Source organism: Sceloporus undulatus, chromosome 1 (genome assembly GCF_019175285.1).
Source record: "Sceloporus undulatus isolate JIND9_A2432 ecotype Alabama chromosome 1, SceUnd_v1.1, whole genome shotgun sequence".
In the NCBI taxonomy this organism is placed as follows: Eukaryota; Metazoa; Chordata; class Lepidosauria; order Squamata; family Phrynosomatidae; genus Sceloporus; species Sceloporus undulatus.
The window spans coordinates 48,363,263-48,387,445 of record NC_056522.1 but is presented as its reverse complement, the minus strand read 5'-3'; the positions used below and the strand labels follow the sequence as shown (position 1 = coordinate 48,387,445).

The 24,183-nt window shown below is 41.4% G+C and overlaps 1 protein-coding gene across 1 annotated transcript in view; it reads right to left on the bottom strand.

Moving 5' to 3' along the window:
- The window catches only part of LOC121919379 (ALK tyrosine kinase receptor-like), a 131,808-nt gene that overhangs the window by 49,944 nt on the left and 57,681 nt on the right, over positions 1-24,183 (bottom strand). Inside the window, exons 4-5 of the mRNA XM_042445927.1 lie at positions 16,413-16,575; positions 10,774-10,921 (exon numbers count right to left, since the gene is read on the bottom strand). Of these exons, the coding sequence (XP_042301861.1) occupies positions 10,774-10,921; positions 16,413-16,575 (311 nt within the window). The remainder of the gene's footprint in view (positions 1-10,773; positions 10,922-16,412; positions 16,576-24,183) is intronic.

Sequence of the window (24,183 nt, the reverse complement as noted above, 5' to 3'; positions counted from 1 at the left end):
TGTGTGTGTGTGTGTGTGTGTGTGTGAGAGAGAGAGAGAGTATGTGCTGATTGCCTTAATAAAACTACAAAACCTTGTTGGAATTGCTTCTGGTGTTCTGTGTAATTTGGAACCATTATACATAGGCTTGTGATCCCAAGGCTGTCCACTGCCCTGACCAAAACATAATTTGCACTATTAAAATTCCCCTAAAGCATATTAATTTGTGGGTTGTTTTTCAGTCCCAAAATGGCAACCCCTCCCAAAAAAACACAGCACTTTTGCTTGGCTGGTTTTTGCTGTCGGGTGAACAAAGTATGATATGTTTCTGGTTTTTCCTGTCTGTGTATTCAGCTGCTTTGCTGTCATAGGCCCAGAACAGACAGGCCAGAAGAAGTGGCTTCTGGTTGCTTTGAGGGCATGGCCTTTACCAAAATTGATGTAAAAAGTAACTGGCATAACCCTGGCAGTGAGGGTTGGGGCCAGCAGCACTGGCCAGCTTTCGGAACAGGTTATGCTGTCATCATAATCCCAGACCGTTTGTGGTTGAAATGATCTCAGGCTGCTTCTTCTCACCTGTCTGTTCCAGGCTTTTGTGAGACTATTTTCTTTTGAAGTTACCATGGATAGTAGCAGATGCTTTCCACTAGGTCCAGGGACCAATTAAGAGGGCATAATTATGGAGACTCATGGAATTCAATTGATTCTTGGTGGTTTTCTGGTTGATAAAGCTGGTGATTTCTTCTAGGCCTCAGGTTCATTATGGAATGTGAGGCACTAGGAAAGGGTTATTAATACAAACAGTCCTAAGCACCCACCTTTGTCCTTCTTGGCTGATAAAATGTAGTAGAGTTGGCTTCAGGGAGTGATGCAGAGCCTCAACAAACTGGCGTCAAAGGCCAGCATTGGGGCGGAGTGGCAGCATGGCGTCTGCGTGATGCATGTCCCGACTCCACCCCCCATGCAAGCATGATGCTGTGTTCCCCACCACATGCTGGCAGCATTATGGTGCTCCTATGGTGCTGCATCCAGATGATGCAGCGCCAAAGAAGTGCTCAAAAGCTATGGTGCTGGCGCCCTTTCCCCAGTGCAATAAGGAGCTACTTATTTTGCTGTGGAAAGGCCAGGTTGGGGCTGCACATGTAGTTGCCATGCCCCCAATCCGGTGCTGAAAGGGATAGTTGGAGTTGCCACGACCCCAACCCAGTGCTGAAAGCTTCAGCTGCAGTTGGAAAACCCTTTTTTCCCTCTTGATGAGATAGTTGTATTCATATGTGCTCATAAGAGTGATGGCACCTGGGAATATAATAAAATATGTCATCCATAACCTCCAGTTTAAAATGATATAGTCCACTCTACCACTGGCACCTTATTCTATGGCACAGGTAGACCAGGTCCAGGGTAATTGGAATGGAAGAGCTCATAAGTTAAATGCTCAGTGAAGAAGAATCTATGCTCTAGCTCAGCTTACTGTCTAGGCTAATTTGCTGCTTAATGTAATCACAGAAGTATTAGGCAGCCTCCATAAAGTGATGGCATATTTTTATCTGCAAAGATATTATCGGAAAAGAACCCTTTCTTCCTGCCAATAATGAGGACATTTGGCCTTCATGTCTACTCCAAGATTCTTAAGGGGGGAAAAAAGGTTAATTATTAGAACCGCCTTAGAGGTGGAAGAAAACAAAGGCACTTAGCTTGGAGAAAAGGTCAGTTCTTGAGTGAAGAATACCAAGGTCTGCTCCCTGGCTCAGTCTACAAGACCTTGCAATGATGGGCTTCCGACGTGTTCGTAGCACAGATTGCACCTCTGTGTTGTGAACATGGCTGGGCTGCAAGCCCAGAAGCCACCCTATATGTTCCTTTGTATTAATCACTGGAAGTAGGTTAACTGCATGGCCACTTAAAATGTTGAGTAAGAAATACGGTGGGACTAAGCAAGTGTTTCTTTGGTACTTTAAACTCTCTGTGCAACATTTGCTTCCAGAACTGATGTAAAGTGTAGCAGAAGGAAAGGATGTGAGCTACATTCTACTCATAACACTATCAATCTAGGATGTGGGAGGAACTGTTGTTTACTTACTTCAGAGCAGGGATGGAAAGAATATTTACCCTTACTTGTTTCCTCTTTTTAAAAAAAGGTTGTCCTGCAACTTGGGAAACATCTTTGGGAGGGGAAAAAATAACACCAGAAGCATGACTTTTGTTTAGTTTTCATATTTGTGCATCCTAAAGTGGGGGATCATTCTGCACAAGAATACATTTTTAACACAAACAATCTAATTTACAATGAAAATAATATACAAAGATAAAGAAACTGGAAGAGGGAAAAGTAAAAGTGAGAAGAAGAAAAAAGAGGAAAAAAGAGGGGTAAGGGAGAAAAGACATACAGCAAATACACAGTAGAGCTCTGATCCTGCAATCCTGACTGTAAGGAAAAGAAAAATTATAAACAAAAATATTATTCTACCATTACAGCTCCAACTAAATAATCCTACTTAAAATACTAATAACCATACCCATAGATTATTACATCGTTAGATTTCTTATTGCTCAAAAAGTCCATAAATGGCTTTTGATGCTTTTTTTTTTTAAATCTTCAATTGGCTTAACCTTTAGAACCAATGTTTATTTGACAATTTTGGGCTAACTCAGCAACCTTAATAATTCATTCTTCCATCACTGGTGCTTCAGTCGGTTTCCACATAATTTCAGTGTTTTTTAAATGGGGCCAGTTGGCTGCATACACAGAATCATCAAGCTGGAAGGAACCAAAGGGCCATGTAGTGCATGCAATGCAGGAATATACAACTACAGAACTCCTGTAAGATGCCCAACCAACCTCTGTTGAAATACTGTATTTTCTGGCATATAAGACTACTTTTTAACCCAGGAAAATCTTCTCAAAAGTCGGCGGTCGTCTTATAGGGCAGGTGCTGAAACTTCTGAGACAGACTGGAGAATCTGCAGTCGCCGCATATGTAACTGAAGGGTGGACAAGCTGCAGGTATCTGGGATGCCAGGGTTTAGAAAAAAGAGCTGTGTTTGCAATACCGCTCTGATAGTCTTGGAGACAGGGAGGGCTGAGTAGGCAGGGATAGCTGACCAATCCAAGCAGGCTTGGTATACAATATGTTTTCCTGCTAAATATCTGCATGTCATAAGCCTTTGAATTAAAATTACCATATTGAAATCAAATCTGATGTTTTTCAAATTTTTATTTGGTGTGCGTTGGAAGAGGGGTAGTCTTATATGGCAAGTATATCCCACACTCTATATTTTAACTGGAAAAGTTGGGGGGTCGTCTTATACGCCTGGTCGTCTTATATGCCGGAAAATACGGTACTTTTAAAGGAGAGTCCACACTCACCCTTTGAAGCAGTATATTCCACTGTTTAACAGTTCTTACAGTAAGGATTAGGGGGAATACAGTATCTTTTCTTGTAATTTGAATCCATTGGTTCATGTTCTAGCCTCTGGAGCAGCAGAAATCTTCTACATGGCATCACTTCAGATATTTAAAGGCAGCTATCATGAGCAAGCATGGTGCAGTTGTTTGAGTATTGAATTACAACTCTGGAGACTAAGGTTTGGATCTCTGTTCAACCATGGAAACCATCTGGATGATCTTGGGCAAGTCACATTCTTTTAGCCTGAGAGGAAGGTAAAGGCAAATCCTCTCTGAGGAAATCTTGGCAAGAAAACCTTGCAACAGGATTGCCATACATTGGAAATGACTTGGAGGCACACAACAACAACAATCATGTTTTCCACAACAACTGCCATTGGTGTGTAAAAGAACAACAACCAGTCACAGTACTATCATGGCTTGATTCCAGCAGCTGAGGAAAAGCCTTCCATCCATACCAACTATGATGTCTCTGGCCTCTGAGTAGAAGAGTAAGACAGCACAGCTCTATCATATCTAGTCCCAGCATTCGAGGGAAGGCCTTTCCCTCAATTCGAACTGGCATTGCAGAGGGAGAAGAGCAAGCAGCATTTGCTGGACTTAGGGCTATACAGATGGGCGGCATGCAATTGCCCCTTTTTGCCCTGGATCAGTGCCATGGCAACCACACACAGTGGCACAGATCTGGTCCCTGGAGGGAGCAAAAAGAAGCTGCAAAAAGCAGCTTCTTTTTGCTCCCTAGAAGGGGCATCATAGCCATGCCAGTGCACCATGATGATGCCCCTTTAGTGCTGCACCGTTTACTGTGCTGGAGGAGCGTCATCATGGCATGCACTGTCTAGAAGGGTGTGCACCAAAATGGCACCCAGGTGTCATCGTTAGGGCTTGGAGCATGTGGACACTCAGCCCTCACTCCACCCACAGACCGGACCAAAGTGCTGGTCTGTATAGCCCGTTAGTTCCCTCTCTTGCTGCTATCCTTGTGTTTTGTGTCATTTTAGATTTCAAGCCTGAGGGAACAAAATTAACAAATTAGCAATTTGTAAACTACTTTTTGCTGAAGGGTATAAATGCTCTAAAATGAATGAATGAATGAATGAATGAATGAATGTTGCTTCTCAGTCTTCTCGTATCCAAGCTAAATATATCCTGTTCCCTACACTGTTCCTCAAAAGGCTTGGTTTTCAGGCCTTTGATAATCTTGGTTGCCCTTCTCTGGACACATTCTAGCTTGTCAATATCTTTCTTAAACTGTGGTGCCCAGAAGTAGAACAGAGTGACACTACTACTTCTCGTAATCTGGATACTATACTCCTATGAATACCAATTAGAGTGCATATATCTCACTCAGTTTTCTTCATGTTGAAAGGTTTAAAAATCAGGGTTGAAGAACATTTGCCTCTCCAAATATGTTTGACCACAATATCCACAAGACCTAGCCATTAGCCATACTAAGGTTGATGGGATTTGTAGGCCAAACTATCTGGAGGAACAAGGATTATCCACTAGAATAATCCAATCATAGAAGGAGGGGGCCCTATGGGCCATAAAGTCCAGCCCCCTGCTCAGTGCATATTTCCAGCTCAAGTATCACCAGTAGCTGTCCATCCCCCCCCTCATTTTGATGTCCAGGGACCTAGCTCCTCACCAACTTTTCAGGCAATTGGTTTCATTGTTGTACTGCTCATACTGTAAAAAATGTGGAAGAAAAAACAGGATTTCAAAGGAAAAAACAAGTTAAATATTTAGGAATAATTCTATCCTCCAAAAATACGGAATTGTATCAAAATAATTATATAAGAGTTTGGAAAGAGATCAAACTTGATTTGAAAAGATGGCAACAGTTGCAAATTTCATGGCTAGGCAGGATTGCTGTTATAAAAATGGTAGTGCTTCCCAAAGTAATGTTTCTGTTCCAAAATATACCAATTATTACAAAAGACTTGATATTTAAAGAATGGGATAAAGACATTGGAAAGTTTATTTGGCAAGGTAAAAGATCCAGGATAAAATCAAAAGTCATGCAAGACAAAATTGAAAATGGTGGTTTGGGTATGCCCAATTTAAAATGGTATTATTATGCTTGTGCATTAGATTGGATTATGGATTGGTTTAAATTGGAGAATAAGAGAAATTTGATATTAGAAAATTACGGTTTGAAATTCGGCCTCCATGCATATGTAATATATGGAAAAGTAAAAATTGATAGGGAATTTAATAATCACCTCATTCGAAAAACATTGTTATGAATCTGGATGAAATATAAAGGGAAATGGTGCCCTAAAATTCCATTATGGACATCCCCAGCGGAAGCGTTTCTAAAAAGGGAAGTATATAATGAAAACAAGTGGATCATGTATAGTGATATGATTAAAGTAGAACAGGGTGAATATAAATTAAAGAACCAGGAGGAAATTTGTAAGGAGGGATTTAGTTGTAATTGGTTTTCCTATCGTCAACTGAAAGAAAGATTTAAAGTAGATCAAAAAACAATAGGGATTGCCTCCGCCATTTCTGAATTGGAAAAAATGATTAGTGAGGAAGGTAAAATAAAAAGGATCTCGAAAATTTATAATTTAATTGTAAAGTTTGAATTGGAAAATGAGGCTATTAAAGAGTACATGATTAGATGGGCAAAAGATATAAAACATAATATTCCTTTGGAACAGTGGGAAAGAACATGGAGGAAAAGAATTAAATATACATCTAATATAGAGATTAGGGAAAATTGTTATAAATCACTGTTTAGGTGGTATTTGTCCCCGAATAGATTATCTAAAATGTATAGTGGTATGAAGGACCAATGTTGGAAATGTCAAAATGAAGTAGGAACTTATTTCCATAGTTGGTGGTCATGTAAGAAAGTAAAAAAATTTTGGATTATGATTCATGAGGAAATCAAAAAAATAGGGAACTTTAATATACCTTTTGACCCAGTGATGTATCTACTTAACATAATAGAAAATCAGGAATTGGAACGTGAGAATGGTAAAATGTTGTTTTTGATGATTACAGCAGCAAGAATTGTCTATGCAAGAGTCTGGCGAAATGAAGAAATCCCAACGTTAGATGACTGGAAAACTAAATTAATGGAAATATATGAGATGGAGAAATTAGCATGCCTTTGTAATAATGAATCACTAGATGAGTTCTACTCAGTATGGAATAGTTGGATTATACATACGCAAAAAGAAAATGAGGGAAAAAGATATACCGTTTTGATGGACTAGTATCAAGGATTGGCATACTCACGTGGCAATTTAAGCTCTACAAAGTAATATGTAAATTAGAGGCAGATTATATGATGATATAAAAATTATATTTGCGTTGAAAAATCAGGCTATAATATAGTTCGGGGGTTTGGAATTTGGAGTTTTGTAGTTGGAGGGTGGAGAAAGAGAAGTTGTGTTTAGTAAGAATATGTGGTGGGATAAGCTATGTTTGATATGTTGGTTATAACTTAAAATGATTTAAGCGGTAATAGTAATGTATTACTGTAATTAGATACCAAGTGGGGTACACAGCTGGGTTGAGTTATAGAGGAATTAGTATTCATGGTTAATAATAAACAGATATTAAGAGTTTGTATTGATAAGGATGATTATGGTGAACAGATGAGTAGCTGAGGAAGTAGGAAAGATGATTGTATCGAAATAACTTTTGTGTTGTGTTGTATATTTTTTGTATGTTTTATAATAAAAATTTATTAAAAAAAAAGAATTTCCTTCAAACTCACTTCATTCACAATCATTGTTTGAGGTGGTGTGAGGAGCTATGGACATTCTATCCATGTTAGCTCTTTCAGATCACCCTTGCTGTATTTTCCAAGGGGAACAGAATCTGATCCACAACAACTGAATCTTAAATTTATATCTTTAATGTTAAGCTTGCTGATCAATAGGAGACTCTCAGAGCTGTTCCACGGAAGGCCTTTGGTGCCATAAAAAAGCAAACACCTGCTAACTCTAATTCACATTTGGAGAAGGGATGGTTAATCAAATGACTTAGTATAACGACCCAAGGAAACCAATAGATCACAACTGGATTTTTTCCCTCTCTACAGGAAGACTTCATGGCAAAGACATAACTGATTACAATCCAATCAAGTTAAAGCCACTTGCACAAGTCAATGCAATCTCTTTGCCTCAATGAAAGAATTACATTAGCACTCAATAAATTCTTGCTAAGATTACAGTGGCCTGTAATTTAATGATGCCATATATTATAGTGTGCTGCAATGCTCAGGTTATGGACTCAGAATAGGAGGCTGAGTCTGGATAGTTTCATTCCCCCTCTGCCTCCCCAAAATTAACCTCTTGCCTTTATGTGCTCAGTGAATGTGGATGTGAAAGGACATATACCATTCCTGTTTCAGGCCTTTTCTTATATTGCATAGCAAACTTCTGCACTGGAGACACCCATTTCCTTTGTTCAATCTGTGATGATAACCATTCAAAAGATACTCTAGTCAAGAAACCTGCAGAATACTAATGCTCAGCACTGTGCAAATACTCGGGGGGGGGGGGGAAGGAAGGGAGGAAAGGAGGAAGGAAGGAAGGAAGGAAGATAGGATTTTTCATATAAGAGAAACAAAATGTTATCTATAATGGCACTGAAAGAAATGCAGCATTTATCTTGTTCAAAACTCAGACACAGGACAGCTTAATTCAGGGCTTGTCATTGTCCAGAATACTCTGCACTGCTCCCAGAGTATTCTGGCTCTAGAGCTGCCCCAGATTTTCTCCATTACCACTGCAGTTTATAGTGATGCTGGGTGGCTGTCTACACATGCATCTCTCCTGCTGCTCCCTCTGAGATCAGAAACAAGGTATCCTGTGTTGACCACATGGCTGAGTGCCTCAGAGGGAGCAACTTGTGCTAGCAATGGTGGCACCTGGTGACACAATGGTGACGTGTGTAGATAACTACCCGGCATCACTATGAAGTGTGGAGGTAAAAATGGCATTCTCGGATTCGCCCCCTTTCACTTGCTGCCCCTCACTCCTGGAACCTTCTTCCCCCGCGAGCAAGGGCCATCACTTCATTAACCAGCTTCAAAATGGAGTTGAAGACCATCCTGTTCAGAGAAGCGTTCCCAGGCATTGCTTGATTATCATTTGCTATGTGATGTTCTTTTGTTCCCTGTTTTATTGAACCATTTCCTGTATTGCTATGTATTTTACATGTATTATCCTATTATCTCTTAGATTGTACGCCATAGGCAGGCTTTCTCTTATATATTTATTATTTTATGTACAGTGCTGTGCAAATCTACAGCGTAATAATAATAATAATAATAATAATAATAATAATTCTGTGGCAACTCAAGAGCTCAAAAGGTAAGTTTTTAAAATAACCAGTTTAAGGGAGAAATAGTGTGGATTTGGTGTGGGATTGGCCTTATTTGTATAGACAATTCATACTCGAATGCAAAGGCAATCCCCCTCAGAAGAAACCTTCCCAAGACACATCCCCATAACAGCATTTCCTATACGTTGCCATAAGTGGAAAGGCACACAAAAACAACAACAAGCCACCCTATAATCCCCAACCAGAATGACTCTGATGATGGGGGATGATGGGGCATGTACAGAAGGCAGCATGTTGTGGAAGGATTTTCTAAGTAATTTCTCAAAGTGAGCTACTAAACTGAAGATTGTATTTCTGATTTATTTTCCCTATTGATCTTTGTTGCTGTCTTCAGGAAAGAGGTTATTTTTTAAACAGACAGCCATAACCACCACCCTGCAGATTCCTTCAGAGATTTCAGCAGATTTGCAATGATCCATCAAACAGAGCTATATCAATATTTTGTACACCCTGATAGTGTTAGTTGAGCAAAGAATCTGAGATCATTCCTTCACTGTCTCAGACAGGGAACTTAATTCTCATATCTTTTCATTTGAAGACACTGAGGGGATGCAGTATTCCTTCTACTGACAGAGGCTCTATGATCAAATTCTTGCAAGAGATTACTTGAGAAGAGGGGAGCCCATGTTCAGTGGAAGCTGACAAGTTTTGAACAGTTAAGGTCCCATGTCCAATTCCTGGCATGCCCAGTTAAAATGATTTCAGGTACCATAAATGAGATCATGGAGAACTGTTAGCTGCCAGAGGAAAGAGAAAGGTATAAATACCAGAATGAATGAATGAATGAATGAATGGACAAACAGCCTGACCAGAATGACACAACTCCCTAGGAAAACATATTTCAGGGGACACTAATGAGAGCAGAGAATGTCCATTAGACTAATGTTTGTGGATCCCAAAGTCACCCAGCAGGCTTTATACTGGGAACTGGGTAAAAAAAAACTTCCTTGGAGTTCCACAGGTTATGGAAGAACTTGACATGCAGAGGTTATTTGAAACAATGTCTGCCTGCTGCCAGTTCTACTTTCTGGGAAGCAAGCAGGAGCTTTATTCCTATTTCAAAATGCCACTGCCAACAAAGAAACATATATGTAAGCTGTGATACTGAGCAAGGAGATGATATGAGTGATTGGGGAATGTGGATATAGCTGTAGTGTCAGCACCTGTCAGAGTTGAGTGCAGGGATCCCTGTCCAGGGCTACCACCTCCATCAGTCACTCACATCTGCTCCTTTGCCTGAGAAGCACAGCTCATCTGGTCATGGCAAGACTAGTGGAGTGTCAATAACTTTAATTCAAGCTTCAGATGAGCTCCAGAGCAGCAGATGTGGCAGAAGGTGGCTGTCCCGTTACACACACACACACAATGTCCAATATGACTCTAAGAATTCTCATTGGGTGGCACTGAGGGAGGAATGCAAGTGACTGAGGGTATTTGGAAAGGAACAGTGGAGGCAGTGATTGGGAAAGGCAGCCTTTTTCTAGCTTGAACAGGCACTGGCTTTTTGCTTGGGTAAAGTAGGATGTGGTGGCTCAAGTGGTTAAGACTCTGACTCTGTTAATTGCAAGATAGGCAGGTTGGCAGTTTGAGACCCGGGTGCTGCATGATGGGGTGAGCCGCCGTTACTAGTCCCAGCTTCTGCCAACCTAGCAGTTTGAAAGCATGCAAATGCAAGTGGATAATTAGGTACCACTCTGGTGGGAAGGTAAACAGCATTCTGTGCAATTATGCTGGCCACATGATCACAGAGTAGGCTTTGACAACGCTGGCTCTTCGGCTTAGTAACAGAGATGAGCACCGCCCCCTATAGTCGGAAATGACTTGACAACCTTGTCAATGAGGAATACCTTTACCTACCTTTAAAGTAGGAGAACAAGCTAATGTCTAGATCACAAGCAGCAACAAAATTACTGAGAAGCACAGCATGGCAAGATTTCAGTAGCAGTGACAATCATCATCATCATCATCATCACCATCATCATCATCATCATCATCTTTCAAGAAGGATGATCACTCACACTAGGACAGGCATCTTCTCCTTGTTGCCCCACCAAAATATATAAGGTTTCATTCTTCTGGAGTTTAAATATCCCTGCCACATTCACACCGTTTGACCTCATTATAGTGTTCTTCCCTTTGCCACCAGCTGCCCCATAGGTGGAGATGCTGTAAGTGAAAGAAAAGAAAGACTAAGCCAAATGACACAAGTGGAATAATTCTGTCATATCAAACGTAACAGGAATCATTTATTTTGAGCACAGATTAACCTTGACTTCCCACCTGGAACAAAATCTGAATTTTTCAGATTTTTCATTTTCTCAATAATTCCCCCCCTCCTACTTTTTAAAACCTACGCTGTTCATCTTGGCTTTGCCACTGTGAGGAGTTTAATCACACCTAGACACAATGCCCTTCCAAGAGAGACCCAGGCAAAGGCTTGGCTTTCAGGCTGGCTACAATGCTCCAAGCAGTTCACAAACCAGACGGGAATCTTGGAACCCGACCCTAACAATGTTCATGTGTCACTTTCTGTAACCCAAGCAATCATTCCTCAATAAGGCAGCAACAGACGCGAGAGGGGAAGTGACGGCCACAGGATAGGGTCCCCTGAACAGATGCTATGAGGAACTGTAGCCATTGAACTGATTTTCAGCAGGAAGCAATAACGGCTAATGAGGTGCACTATTGAGCAAGGCAAGCTGGCTGGGCTAATTGGCAGCAATTAGGGGCCATATTTTTCTATGTATGAGTAGATTTTGCATATAGGCAATAAAGCCAGGAATCCAGAGAGGCACTGTCAGTGCCTCATTCACCAGCTGTGAAGAAAGAGGAGCAGCAACGCTTAGGTCACGGCTATTCTGTGTTTGTCAAAGCCAATAGTTACAAAGATGTTATTTGTTCCACCACTGATAACAGTCTGTGAGACTGAACAGCTCCTGTGAGTGCTGGTGACTATCTTGGCTGAAAGGGTAGAAGCTGCTGAAGTACTAGGAATATATAAGCCGGTCCTCTCTGGGAGTTCTGCAGATCCAGAAATAAACAGAGTTTGGAAAAGTGTGTTTTGTTTTGTTCAGTATTTTTTATTCTTGTATGTGAGAGTGAAATAAGCAAAGATTTACATAATGGGACATTTGTTGTTGCTGTGTGCCTTCAAGTTCTTTCCGACTTACAGCGACCCTAAGGCAACCCTATCATGGGGTTTTCTTGACAAATTCCTTCAGAGAAGGTTTGCCATGGCCATCTTCTGAAGCTGAGCAAGTGTGACTTGCCCAAGGTCACCCAGTGGGTTTCCATGGCTGAACTGTGATTTGAACCCTGGTCTCCAGAGTCCTAGTCCAACACTCAATCCACTTCACTATGCTGGCTATATTCCTGTAGAAAGGTGTAAGAGAGCAGTATTAATGGTCTGTTGGCCTACCTCCATTAATCCCCCCAATCCACCAGGAGATATGTCACTACCACAGATTAAATTCAGTGGTCACTATAAATGGTCTCACCAGTGAATGCTCTCACAGCCAAGGTGCTGAAATTCTGCAGCAACTGTGGAAGCTCACTATGGTTGCCAGTGGAACCTAAAAAGGGGTGTTGTCCTATTATTTTCTCTCTCTCTATGTGTGTGTTGATATGGAATAACACAGCTCCATGCATTTTTGATTCTACTTTAATTTAGTTTCCTGACTAAGGAAACTGTTGTGATTATCAACAGCACTTCAGTTTTTATGACTGCACTCAATGAGTTACTTCTATTGTTGACAAAAAGATTATAGTCAGGAGGTATGTCATGCAGAAGTCCATGGATATTACCAAAACATGATGCTTAAAACAGAGGTGGGAAACATATAGCCCTTACAAGACAGTCAAATTCCCTGCCTACTGGCAAGATCAGCCATCTCAATCTGGCACTCCTGATGTAGTGGACTCCATTATCCCCAGCCATCATGGCCATGGTGACCCATGAACATCTGAATGGTTCCACGTTGGGAACACCTGGACAAAATCATTCTCCCTATATAGAAAGATGCTACAAACATATATATTAGGCCCCCTTTCTCTGGAAGAACTACCTCCATAATTTGTCACATGGGCCTGAATCCTAGTAGAGGTCTCTAACTAGAGTCTTTACCTATGTGTTGACTTACCAGTCAACAATGGATTCATTGGGTTTCTTCTAGTTAGAACTAATGAATAGTATTGTGTTCATGGACAACTAACTTGCTGTATATTTTCCTTTTATATTAACTGATTTATTACTTTTCCAATCAAAAGTATGGTACTTTAAAAAGTATGCCCCTTTTGAAATACTACACCTGCCCATTAGTCATAGATAATCCTATGTTAATCAAAATCCAATTCTTCTTTTGCCACAACTTGGTTGTCATTCCATCACCCTTTGGTGCATGTAGTGTATTAAAGACAGTCCCAAAGTCCAAACTGCTTCAGCTGATGCAAGCAGAGGAGTCAAGTCACATGCTACTGTAAAACTACTAAGAACAGCAGCTGCTAGCCAAATTAGCCTAAGAAAGCTTATTTCAAAACCCCCAAGAAAGTGTTGACTATAGAATTTCAGCTGAACTAACTTTTAAATGGGAAATGTATAAGAAATGGAAAAGAGGAAATATCAAAGAGGAATTCAAACAAATTGCTAGCACATGTAGCGGTAAAGTCAGAAAAGCTTAAGTGCAGAATGAGCTCAGGCTTGCTAGAGAGGTTAAGAATAATAAAAAGGGCTTTTTTGGGTATGTCCATAGCAAAAGGAAGAAGAAAGAAATGGTAGGGCCACTGCATAGAGAAGATGGTGAAATGCTAACAGGGGACAGAGAAAAGGCAGAACTACTTAACACCATCTTTACCTCAGTCTTCTCACAAAAGGAAAAGGGTGGTTAAACTGAGGAAAGTGAAGCAGAGAACACAATCAAGGAAATGCAGCACAGAATAAGTAAAGAGTAGTCAGGAATACCTGGTTAATCTAAATGAATTTAAGTCTCCATGACCAGACGAACTAGATCCAAGGGTATTAAAAGAACTGGCAAATGTAATATCGGAGCCATTGGAAATAATCTTTGAGAACTCCTGGAGAACAGGAGAAGTGCCAGCTGACTGGAGGAAGGCAAACGTTGTCCTCATCTCCAAAAAAGGGGAAAAAAAGAGGATCCTAACAACAATCGTCCAGTTAGTCTGACATCAATACCAGAAAAGAGTCTGGTGAAGAGTCTGGAAACCATGCCCTATGTGAAGCAACTTAGAGAGCTGGGGATATTTAACCTGGAAAAGAGATGGTTAAGAGGTGATATGATAGCCCTTTTAAATATTTGAAGGGATTTCATATTGAGGATGGAGCAAGCTTGTTTTCTGCTGCTCCAGAGAACAGGATCCAGAACATTGGATGCAAGCTACAGGAAAAGGGATTCCACCTCAACATTAGGAGGAACTTCCTGACAGTAAGGGTTGTTCAACAGTGGAACACACTCCCTCGGAGTGTAGTGGAATCTCCTTCTTTAGAGATTTTTAAACAGAGGCTGGATGGCCATCTGTCGGGGATGCTTTGATGGTCAGTTCCTGCATGGCAGTGGGGTTGGACTGGATGGCCCCTGTGATCTCTTCCAACTCTATGATTCTATAATTCTATGGTTCTATGTTAATGGTGCCTGTTTTTAGTTGACATCAGCATCCAGTGGTAGCTGGTAACTCTCATGTCAAGGAGGGGCTCAGTTCACTCCAGATTGTAGTCCATGGAGTTAGCTTATCCTCCAAACCTTACCCTACAAAGGGGTCAGCATACTGGGTAGTTTCTGTAAATCTCCTTAAAACCTGGAACAGATTTATCACCTCACTGATACTGGAGTCTTCACTGCCACTGTCAGCAGCAAATGATTGTGCATGGATGATATCATGTAAGCTGGTAGCACTGGCACTCTATAAACAGTTTTGCAAACACAGAGGATGCTGAGACCTATGACAACTCCAAAACCACTCTGACTAATTATTTAAACACTAATCACAACATGCACAACAATGTCCTTTCAAAACAAAGTAGTGTATATTGATGATCTGTAACTTTTGATCTATGTGCTAACATATCACAGAACAAAATCAGCCCAGGGATACAGGGGGAATTTTGTTTCCTCCTCAGGCAATAACATTAAAGAAATGAGACTTCTGTGCATATAATTTACTATGCCTCTCTTTTACTTTGGGGTTATATTTTATAAGCGTACATACTATATGCCAGCCTTGAAAAATTCTTCTCACCCGTTCCCCCACAGGCAAGTCATTCTTTTCTGGATGGCTGAGTGAAACATCATTAGTTTTTTCATTATCATCAATCGCCCTGAAAATGGGGCAGGCAAGTAGATTTGGTGCCTCTCCTAGTCAATCTCACTAGGCTTTTGCTTTTTGTTATTTTGTGTGGCTGCAAAAACTGAGCCATTGAGGGAGGCTCAAAATCCGGCGTCTGTAGCACAATGTCATTTTCTCTGTGCCTATTCCCAATCAGCATAGAAAAAAGTAAACACAAAAGTAACACAAGCTCTCAACTCTCTCCCAGACATTAAAACTCATCACCATGGTGTTTGCTACAGGGAAAGGCACTCTGTGAAAAATGGTACAGACTCACATAATTTCTATTAAAATGCAGAAAATTTGGTAGCTTAATTCATCAGATCCAGTCACAAATATAATGAAAGATAGGGTTAAGATGGGAAAATGACTTATGCCCTTATACAGAATCATGGCTAGTGGCTTCTATGACACTGGGGTGAGGAGTCAATTTTGTGTTTTGGTCAGAACTATAAAGGAGATCTCTTATATGCTAAGGCCTATCTCTAAAACAGGTTCAGCATTTGGGATAATGTTCATACTAAAAACTGGAGTGGATTTTCCATTCCACTGATGTGGAAGCTACCAGTTGCCATTTCTCACATACTTGCTAAAAGTGTTATGGGGAATCACTACTGATACACAAATTTAAGATACAACCTAATCTTTGCAGATTTAAGATTATATTTGTAACATAGAAACTGCAATGGATGAAATCTAGAGTTCACAGTTTATATATCCCAGTGAGTGTACTAGCAAGATTTTGTTTTGTTTTGCTTCATTAATGCTTGGGAGAGTTATACTCAAATTCTGGTTCATGCTGGTAATGTGGAAGTTCTTTAGACATACTAAAACACAGGAGATTATCATACACAGCTGGGATAGGGATGGGATCATTCCTCCATCCTTTTCCCATCCATGACAGTGATTGTGCAAAAGCCTTTCATATCTTATGTGCTGATCTTGTCATTATCCTGTCATTGAAGTGGCATTGCATTAACACGAATGACTGTTAATGCAAAATGCAATGACGAGGCAATGACAAGATTGGTGTAACATGATTTGAAAGGTTTTTGCGTGACCGCTGTCACTCGTGCTTTCCGGATGGAATAATGTCTGTATAAGTGCGATGTTGTCTGAAAGTCCTTCCCATGATCATGCAGGATGGGACAGGGACTGGACAATGATGTCCCATCCCCTGAGTGATAATCTCCTGTGTCTCACCATTTTTGTTTCCCATGTGCTTGTTTATGTTTGTATTTTATTTAGCACACATATAGGTTTCAGAGAGAATAGGAGGGAATTTCTCAGACACTAATGACAATACCAGCAGATCTCTTACCTGTAGGTATTGGTAGCAGGTACTCTCCAGATCTGTACACCTGGGAAATTTTCTTCTGTCCCTATCAATACACTGAGGTTGGCATTCCTGTAGGCATCATTGCATTGGGTCTGAGTGGGCCCGTGAGGGCCGCTGGCACCACAAGTGGTAAACAGCCAATTATCTGAAAGAGACAGATGTAAACATACACTGGCTCACAAATAAATTCTCATCTGGCTGCTTTTTATTATTAACAACAAAGTGTAGTGTTTGCATAATCCAATTCTGAGGGAAAAGCACATTGTTATCACAGCCATATATTGTAATTCCAATTACGTTCTCCAAGTGTCATCACACACGTAATCAAAACAATAGCATCTGTGCACAAGAGAAAGGCATCAGCAGACCTGGGAGAACCCTGAGGCCTACAGAACTATACAAACTATCAGAAACAGCTATGTTTGCACTTCTCTTTCAATATTGCCTCCTGGTATTCTGCAGCACAAACCTATGTGTATTTACAATTTGGACACAAATCCCTCTGCAGTCAATGGGACCTGTTGCAAAACGTGCATAGGTTTGCAGCCTGAACAACTACTGTTATGATTACCATTGCTACCACTATTGCTGCTGCTTTCCCCCCTTCTTCTCATGTTCTCCCTCTCTTCTTGATATTTTAATGCTTATTAAATTCTTTTATATGCCTCTTAGAAGGTATTTATAGTATGATGGAAGGAAATGCTAAAATTAAAGGAGTCTCACAGTGCAATATGCCTGTGCACTCAGAAGCAAGCAATGGGATGTACAGTTCTTGGTTGGAGAGTAGAAAATTGCAGTTTAAAGTGACACAGCACATAAGTGCAAAACATCTCAGTGGCTTTCGAATCCAGAGAAAACGGAAGTGCTTGTGATAGGTTCCCCAGGCCCGGGGAAGGAAGTTTATCCACCGGTCCTGAATGGGGTCACACTTCCCCTGAGGGATGAAGTTTGCAGTTTAGGAGTACTTCTGGACTCGTCTCTGCAGTTGACATCTCAAGTAGATGCGACGGTCAGAAGTACTTGCTATCAACTTCGGTTGATACGCCAACTGCAACCCTACCTGGGCCATAGGGAGCTTGAAACTGTGGTACACGCTCTGGTAACCTCTCGTCTAGATTTCTGTAATGCGCTCTACATGGGGCTACCCTTGTACCAAGCCTGGAAGCTTCAGCTAGTACAAAACATGGCAGCCAGATTGGTCACCGGTGCATCCAGGTGTGACCATATAACACCTGTTCTGAAAGATCTCCACTGGCTGCCTATTTGCTTCCGAGCACAATACAAGGTAATAATAATAATAATAATAATAATAATAATAATAAGAAGAAGAAGAAGAAGAAGAAGAAGAAGTTTTATTTATAGACTGCTATTCCCCAAGGATCAAGGTGTTGGTTATTACCTATAAAGCCCTATACGGCTTGGGCCCGAGTTACTTGAGGGACCGCATCTCCCCATTTAATCCGCCCCGCACACTCAGGACGTCCGGGAAGAACTTGTTGGAAATTCCATCTTCCAAACATGTTTCTACATCCCGGATGGCCTATTCAGTGGCGGCTCCACAAATTTGGAATGGTCTCCCCAAGGAGCTCTGTCTTGTGACCTCCCTGGTAACATTTAAAAAGAGGCTCAAAACCTTCCTCTTCTGGCAAGTTTCCCCCCCTGTAAAATGAAGCTGTGTATTCCCATTCCCATAGATTCTCTGCCTTACCCTTTTGAATGATTGTGTTCAGATTTTGTATAATTTGTATTAGTGGATTTTATCTATTTTTATGAGATGTTTTTAATGGTTTTTATATGGTCTGTAAACCGCTTTGATCTATGGAAAAGCAGCATACAAATAAAATTTATTATTATTATTATTATTATTTATCTTCTTATACAGGCTTACAGAGCAATCCTACACACACACACACACACACACACACACACACACACACACACAAATATAAGTTTCAGTGAATTCTATGGGGTTAGTTCTTTTGTAAATGAGTAAAAGTTTGTAGCCTTAGGGGTGGGTTGCAATAATTCTACCTAAAATAATAGATGGCTAATTGTCAAATGGGGCTCATTATCTTGAATATGCAGGCACTGTAGAAACAAAGATGAGCAAACTGAAATGATAAACACCCCACACCATTATTTTTATTAGACTCTTTTCCTTGATGGAATATATGAAGATTTCTAATATTTGTAGAAATATTTCATATGCCTTTGCCAGGCATTTTTGAAAGAAGTTGTCTTCTAATAATGAAAAAGGTCAAGACAGAGTAAAGTAAATCACCAAGGTCCATAAATCATAAAATGATTAGCATTACTCAACAGAAGCTTAGTCTCTTAATAAATGCTGGCTGTGTTGCAGGAAATGGTATGAAATTATATGATGCCGCAGTTTTTCCTGACACTGAAACTACGTCGGGCCAATGTCAGTATAGGAGACTGCCTGAGAACCACACAGATGCCATCTTGGGCTCCTTGTGGAAAAGGCAGAAGATGAACATAATAAATAATGGTTGGCATTCAGCATTGCAGTTACAATTTGTAAACTAAAGTTATGAATCTATAATAATTTTGTATTATTTTCCATCCTCCACAATGTGCAAAGCTCCCTGTTTCAGGACTCACGATTGCACAGTTATAGCCTTCCCCTGCCATTCTGTTGCTGGTGGTGAGCAGGGAGGATTGTTTTCATAGCCAGGTGCAGACCAAGGACATATTGTGCTGAGACCTCCAGACAGCTCCAACAAATCTTGATGGAAGAAGGAAACCTAACCAGATGCTTCTCTGATTCCCCTAATGAAGGTTTTGTGTGTGGGAATCCTTGATTTTACAGAAATGTATAAATGCAGACCACAATGAACTCTGGTCCAGAACACACTGCAGAAATAATCCAGTCTGAAACTGCTTTAACTGCCCTAACTCAATGCTAGGAAATTCTGAGAACTGTAATTTTATGAGACATTTTGTCTTCTCTGTCAGAGAGCTCTGGTGCCACAATAAACTACAATTCCCAGAATTCTCCAGCACTGAGCTATGTTAAACAGCAATTGAGTGGTGTGGAAGAGTTAACTTGTATTAATGACCTTGTATTAATAATACTTTTTTGCATCCTTTTGCAATCTGAATCTTGGAAGAGTTATGAAGGTAGAGAACCAAGCAAGGGAGAGAATTTTTCTCTGTTGTCCACCTGCTTGCACAGTTTTCATAGCTATTAGAGAGGATTTGGGTCATCCCTGTGCACTTTGATTTTCTTGTTTACGCACTATACAATCCATCAGACTCTGCTGGGGAGCAGTGTTGCCAACAAGCCTCGAAGATAATTCCCAAAAATGTTTGTCCAAAACACACTGAATCCCCCCACATCACACGGAATATTCAGTCACAATTCCCGGAAAATTCCCATAATGTTAAAATGGCGGATGTTTTGCAAATAAATGTCAACATAATTGAATAAAAATAATTGTAACTTATTTCAACTCTCAAAATCATCACTGAACCAAACAAAGGATCTTTCAGTCCTTTTAAGATATTTATTTTGACATGAAGGGGGTTCAGGAAGCTTTGTGCCAAATAGAAATGTGTTCGGCTGCAACCGCACTGCAGAAATAAATCCAGTTTGACACCCTTTTAATTGCCATGGCTCAGTGCTAGGGAATCCTAGGAATTCTAGTTTTCGGAGACATTTAACCTTCTCTCTCAGCAAACTCTGGTGTGACAACAAACTACAATTCCCAGGATTTCATAGCACTGGGCCATGGCAGTAAAAACAGTATGAAATTGGATTGTCTCGGGAGTCTGGAGTGAAGATGCAGCCTGAGTTGGGTCCAAGACACACTGCAGAAATAAACCAGTTTGAGACTGCTTTAACTGCCCTGGCTCAGTGCTAGGGAACCCTGGGAATTGTAGTTTTGTGAGAAAGAGCTCTGGTGCCACAATGAACTAAAATTCCCATGCATCTGAGGAAATACGCTTAAGTAGCTCATGCTGCCAACTTTTCTTTCAGTGAGACTCAAAGGTGCTCCAAGATCTCTCTATCATCATCACCATTATTATTATTAAATCCAAATGCAGCTGAAGAAGTGGACTTAAATTGGCAACATTGATATTCTGTAGACTCATTCTCTGGGGCTGTGATCTGGAAGCGTGCAGGCAATTCCTTTGTTCAACCAGGGAATCCTGGGAATTGTAGTTTGTTGTGACATGTTGAGACACTGCTTTTACCAGCCAGGGCTCCATGCATGAAATTCTGGGCTTGGTGGTTTGTTGTGCCCAGAAGCCCATCATCGCAGGGAGCCTTGCAGTTAGAAGCAGTGCCAAACTGGATTATTTCTGCAGTATGGATGGCAATGGAACAGAGAACGAAAAAGAGAGCCACAAAACAAAATTCTGGGAAGACAGGGCAGGGATGCCAACTTACCAGGTGCTCTGCCCATGCTCAGAGGCATATTTAATCACTAACACACACACACACACACACACACACACACACTCAGGGACATCACATTCACATCACACAACCCAAATGGTCCTCACAGTACAACAACGACCCTGAGAGGTAGGCTTGGGGCACTTTGCCCAAGCTCAGGAATTCAGAAATTCAAATGTCACTCTCAGGCACACACAGAAGTCCACAACATCAAGCCATGATACCATTATCAAGTCTTGCCTTTGTGTGCCTTAAAACTTATGTCTTACTTGGAAATCCAAGGCAATTGGGAAGCCAGCCAAGATCCCTCACTCCCTGCCTCTCTCCAGCACTTTTGCCCCTGGAGCCTGAGAATGCCTGAGGGGGGGGGGGGCAATCACTGTCCTCTCTCTGATTGGCTGAACTATTCCTCCAAACAGTTGGGGTTGGTTGGGCTTGCTCCCTCCTGGCTCTCAGAGGGAGTCATTAGAGAGAGAGAGAGAGAGAGAGAGAGAGTTTTTTCTCCAGCCCTCTTGGCTGAAAACTGTTACACTCCAAAGGGTTGGTTGCTCTGCAGCAGTCTGGAGCTGAAATGGGCCAAAGTCGCGGAAAAGGCACTGAATTAGAGCCAGGCGCGAAAATCACACGAAAAGCTCTGAAAAGTCCCCGTTTTCGCGTGAAAGTCGCAAAATTGGCAACACTGCTGGGGAGGCTGTGAGGGCTCTCCTCCTCTCTGAGCTGGATGGGATTCCTTGAGACCTCCTTTTTTATCTCAAGAACTCATGGCCACCCTAACCCTAACCAATCCCTGGTACAAGAAATGAGTTTGTTTGATTTATTGGACAAATTAGGTGCCCACCCACACAAAAGTGTGGACTGTGGTGGCACAGTGGTTAAATGCCTGTATTGCAGCCAGTCACTGAAAACCATAAGGTTGCGAGTTCAATACTAGAGAAAGGGCTCAAGCTCGACTCAGGCTTGCATCCTTTTGAGGCTGCTAAAATGAGTACCCAGATTGTTGGGGGCAATTAGCTTACACTTAGTAAACTGCTTAGGGAGTGCTTAAGTGCACTGATAAGTGGTATAGAAATGTACTTGCTATTGTTTTTTGTGAGTTTTTCGGGCTATGTGGCCATGTTCTAGAAGAGTTTCTACCTGACATTTCTCCAGCATCTGTGCTCTGAAGATGCCAGCCACAGATGCTGGTGAAACGTCAGGAAGAATCTCTTCTAGAACATGGCCACATAGCCTGAAAAACCCACAAAAAACTATGGATACCGGCCATGAAAGCCTTCGAGTACTTGCTATTGCTAAAAGTATGAACTGAATGCTTTAATTGTGCAATGTTAGCACCAATGTTTCAGTCCCAACAACACATGTCTGTGGTGAACATCATTAGTTTCTGAATAAAACTTTGCTGTTTTCACTTCTGAAAGCCTGGATTTCTGAACTGAAGTGTTCTTGGCATGATAGAGGTCTAACTGAGGAGCTGTAGAAATGACCTTCCATAATAACTTCATTATATCAGTGGATAAGTCACAACAAACCAGGGCCTAAAGCTGAGCTGGGCGCAGCATAGCCCTGACATTGTACGCAGCCCTCCTCCAAGTCTGCTTCTACTGCTCTCAGCTCCTCCATGTTCCCTAGACTGCCCTTTTCCTGTCCTCATAAAAGAGGAATGGCTTCTTCTGGAAGCTCATCAGAAGCAGCACTTCATCTTTTAAACAGGTTGCAGCCCCCTGCACTGTGTAGTTGGCCCTCCATATCCATGGATTCTTTATCCAAGGATTCAATCATCCACAGATTGAAACTATTCTAAAAAGATACAAATTTCCAAAAGCAAACCTTGATTTTGCCATTTGGATGCCATTTTACTATGCTTTTGTATTTAATGGGACTTGAGTAGCTACAGATTTTGTTATCCACGAAGGGTTCTGGAACCAAACTCCAGCAGATACTAAAGATCTACTGTGGCGGGATACACACCGCCATTTAGTACGTATAGGATACGTACAGTACTAGGGTTAGGAAGGGGCGGTGCTTCCGCACCCCCCTAACCCTAGTACGTATCCTATACGTACAAGATGGCGGTGCCCCTTCTACATGGGCACCGCCATCTTTATGTACTGGACGCACAGCGTCCAGACGTGTCGCAGCGCCTATGATGTCGCGAGTCCGCGCCAGGCACCTCGCGACGTCATAGAGGCGCCGCAGAAAGAAGCTCCGAAATGGAGCTTCTTTTTTGCTCCACGCGGGAGTTGCGTGGTTTGGCTGCTGCAGCTCCCGCACGGAGCAAATGGCGGCGGCGGGGGAGCGCCGCAAAGCGGCGGTTTGTACCCCGCCTGTATAACATTTTAAAAAACTCTGCTGTTTTTCAAAATCCTGAAATTGTTGTTGTTCTTTAAAGAATGGCAAGCTTATGGGTCCCAAAGCAGAAAACTGCCCCATGGAATCAATTCACTGCCATCTCCCTGGCCTAATGCATCATTGAAACTCCTGCAACTACAATGGGTGCATTACAGATTTGGTATTGGTTTTGACAGTGGCAGAACCACAAATTCAAAGTAGCATGTCACCCCTGAATCCAACCCTCTGACCCAGAAAGCCAAATTTGTAAGCCTTAGCAGCAGTTGCCAAGTGAACTTAGTGATTAATTTCTCATGGAGGGGCTTGGACTCCAGGGAGAAAGCTTATCCCTTTGCTCTACTGTTAGGGTCTTATGCTGTGGCAAGGGAGCTCACAGTACTAAGCCATAAAGGATATAATCCTGATCTAAAATATAAGTGAGAGTTTTTATTAGCTTTAGGAGGATGTCAAAGGCACTCATGAAGTTTTTTTTTCTTTTCACAATGCCTTGAGGGAAAAAATGAGAAATCGTACAGGAGAATTTCAAATTAATGGAGTAAAGATTTTGAAATAGAATGCATGCTGTCCTTCCCACATACACCTTTCCTTAGCCATTTTGATAATTCTGGAGATGATGGTTTCCCATAGAAAGTTATGCTCATCAGTTTAATTGCTAATAAGAAAAAGGAAGGCCGTCCTGCCAGCAGTCTTGGTGTCTTAACACTTTGCTCTCCCAGAAGGCTTGAGCCAGCTGCAATGGAACATATGTTGAGTAAAATGAGCAGGCAAAAACCTTACACCAGGCATAATAAGAAACAGTTCTGATATCTCTGGTGAAAAATTAAATGTGCCTCTGCAGGTGGGAGCAGGCGACCTTGAAAGAAAAGAAAAAGAGAGAGAGAAAAAAGTCACATAGTAAGAGTGAAGATTAAAAACAGGAAAAAATGGAAGTGTGAAGAAAAATCCCTATATTTGTTTGAGGGATAACAGCAATTTAGTAGTTGT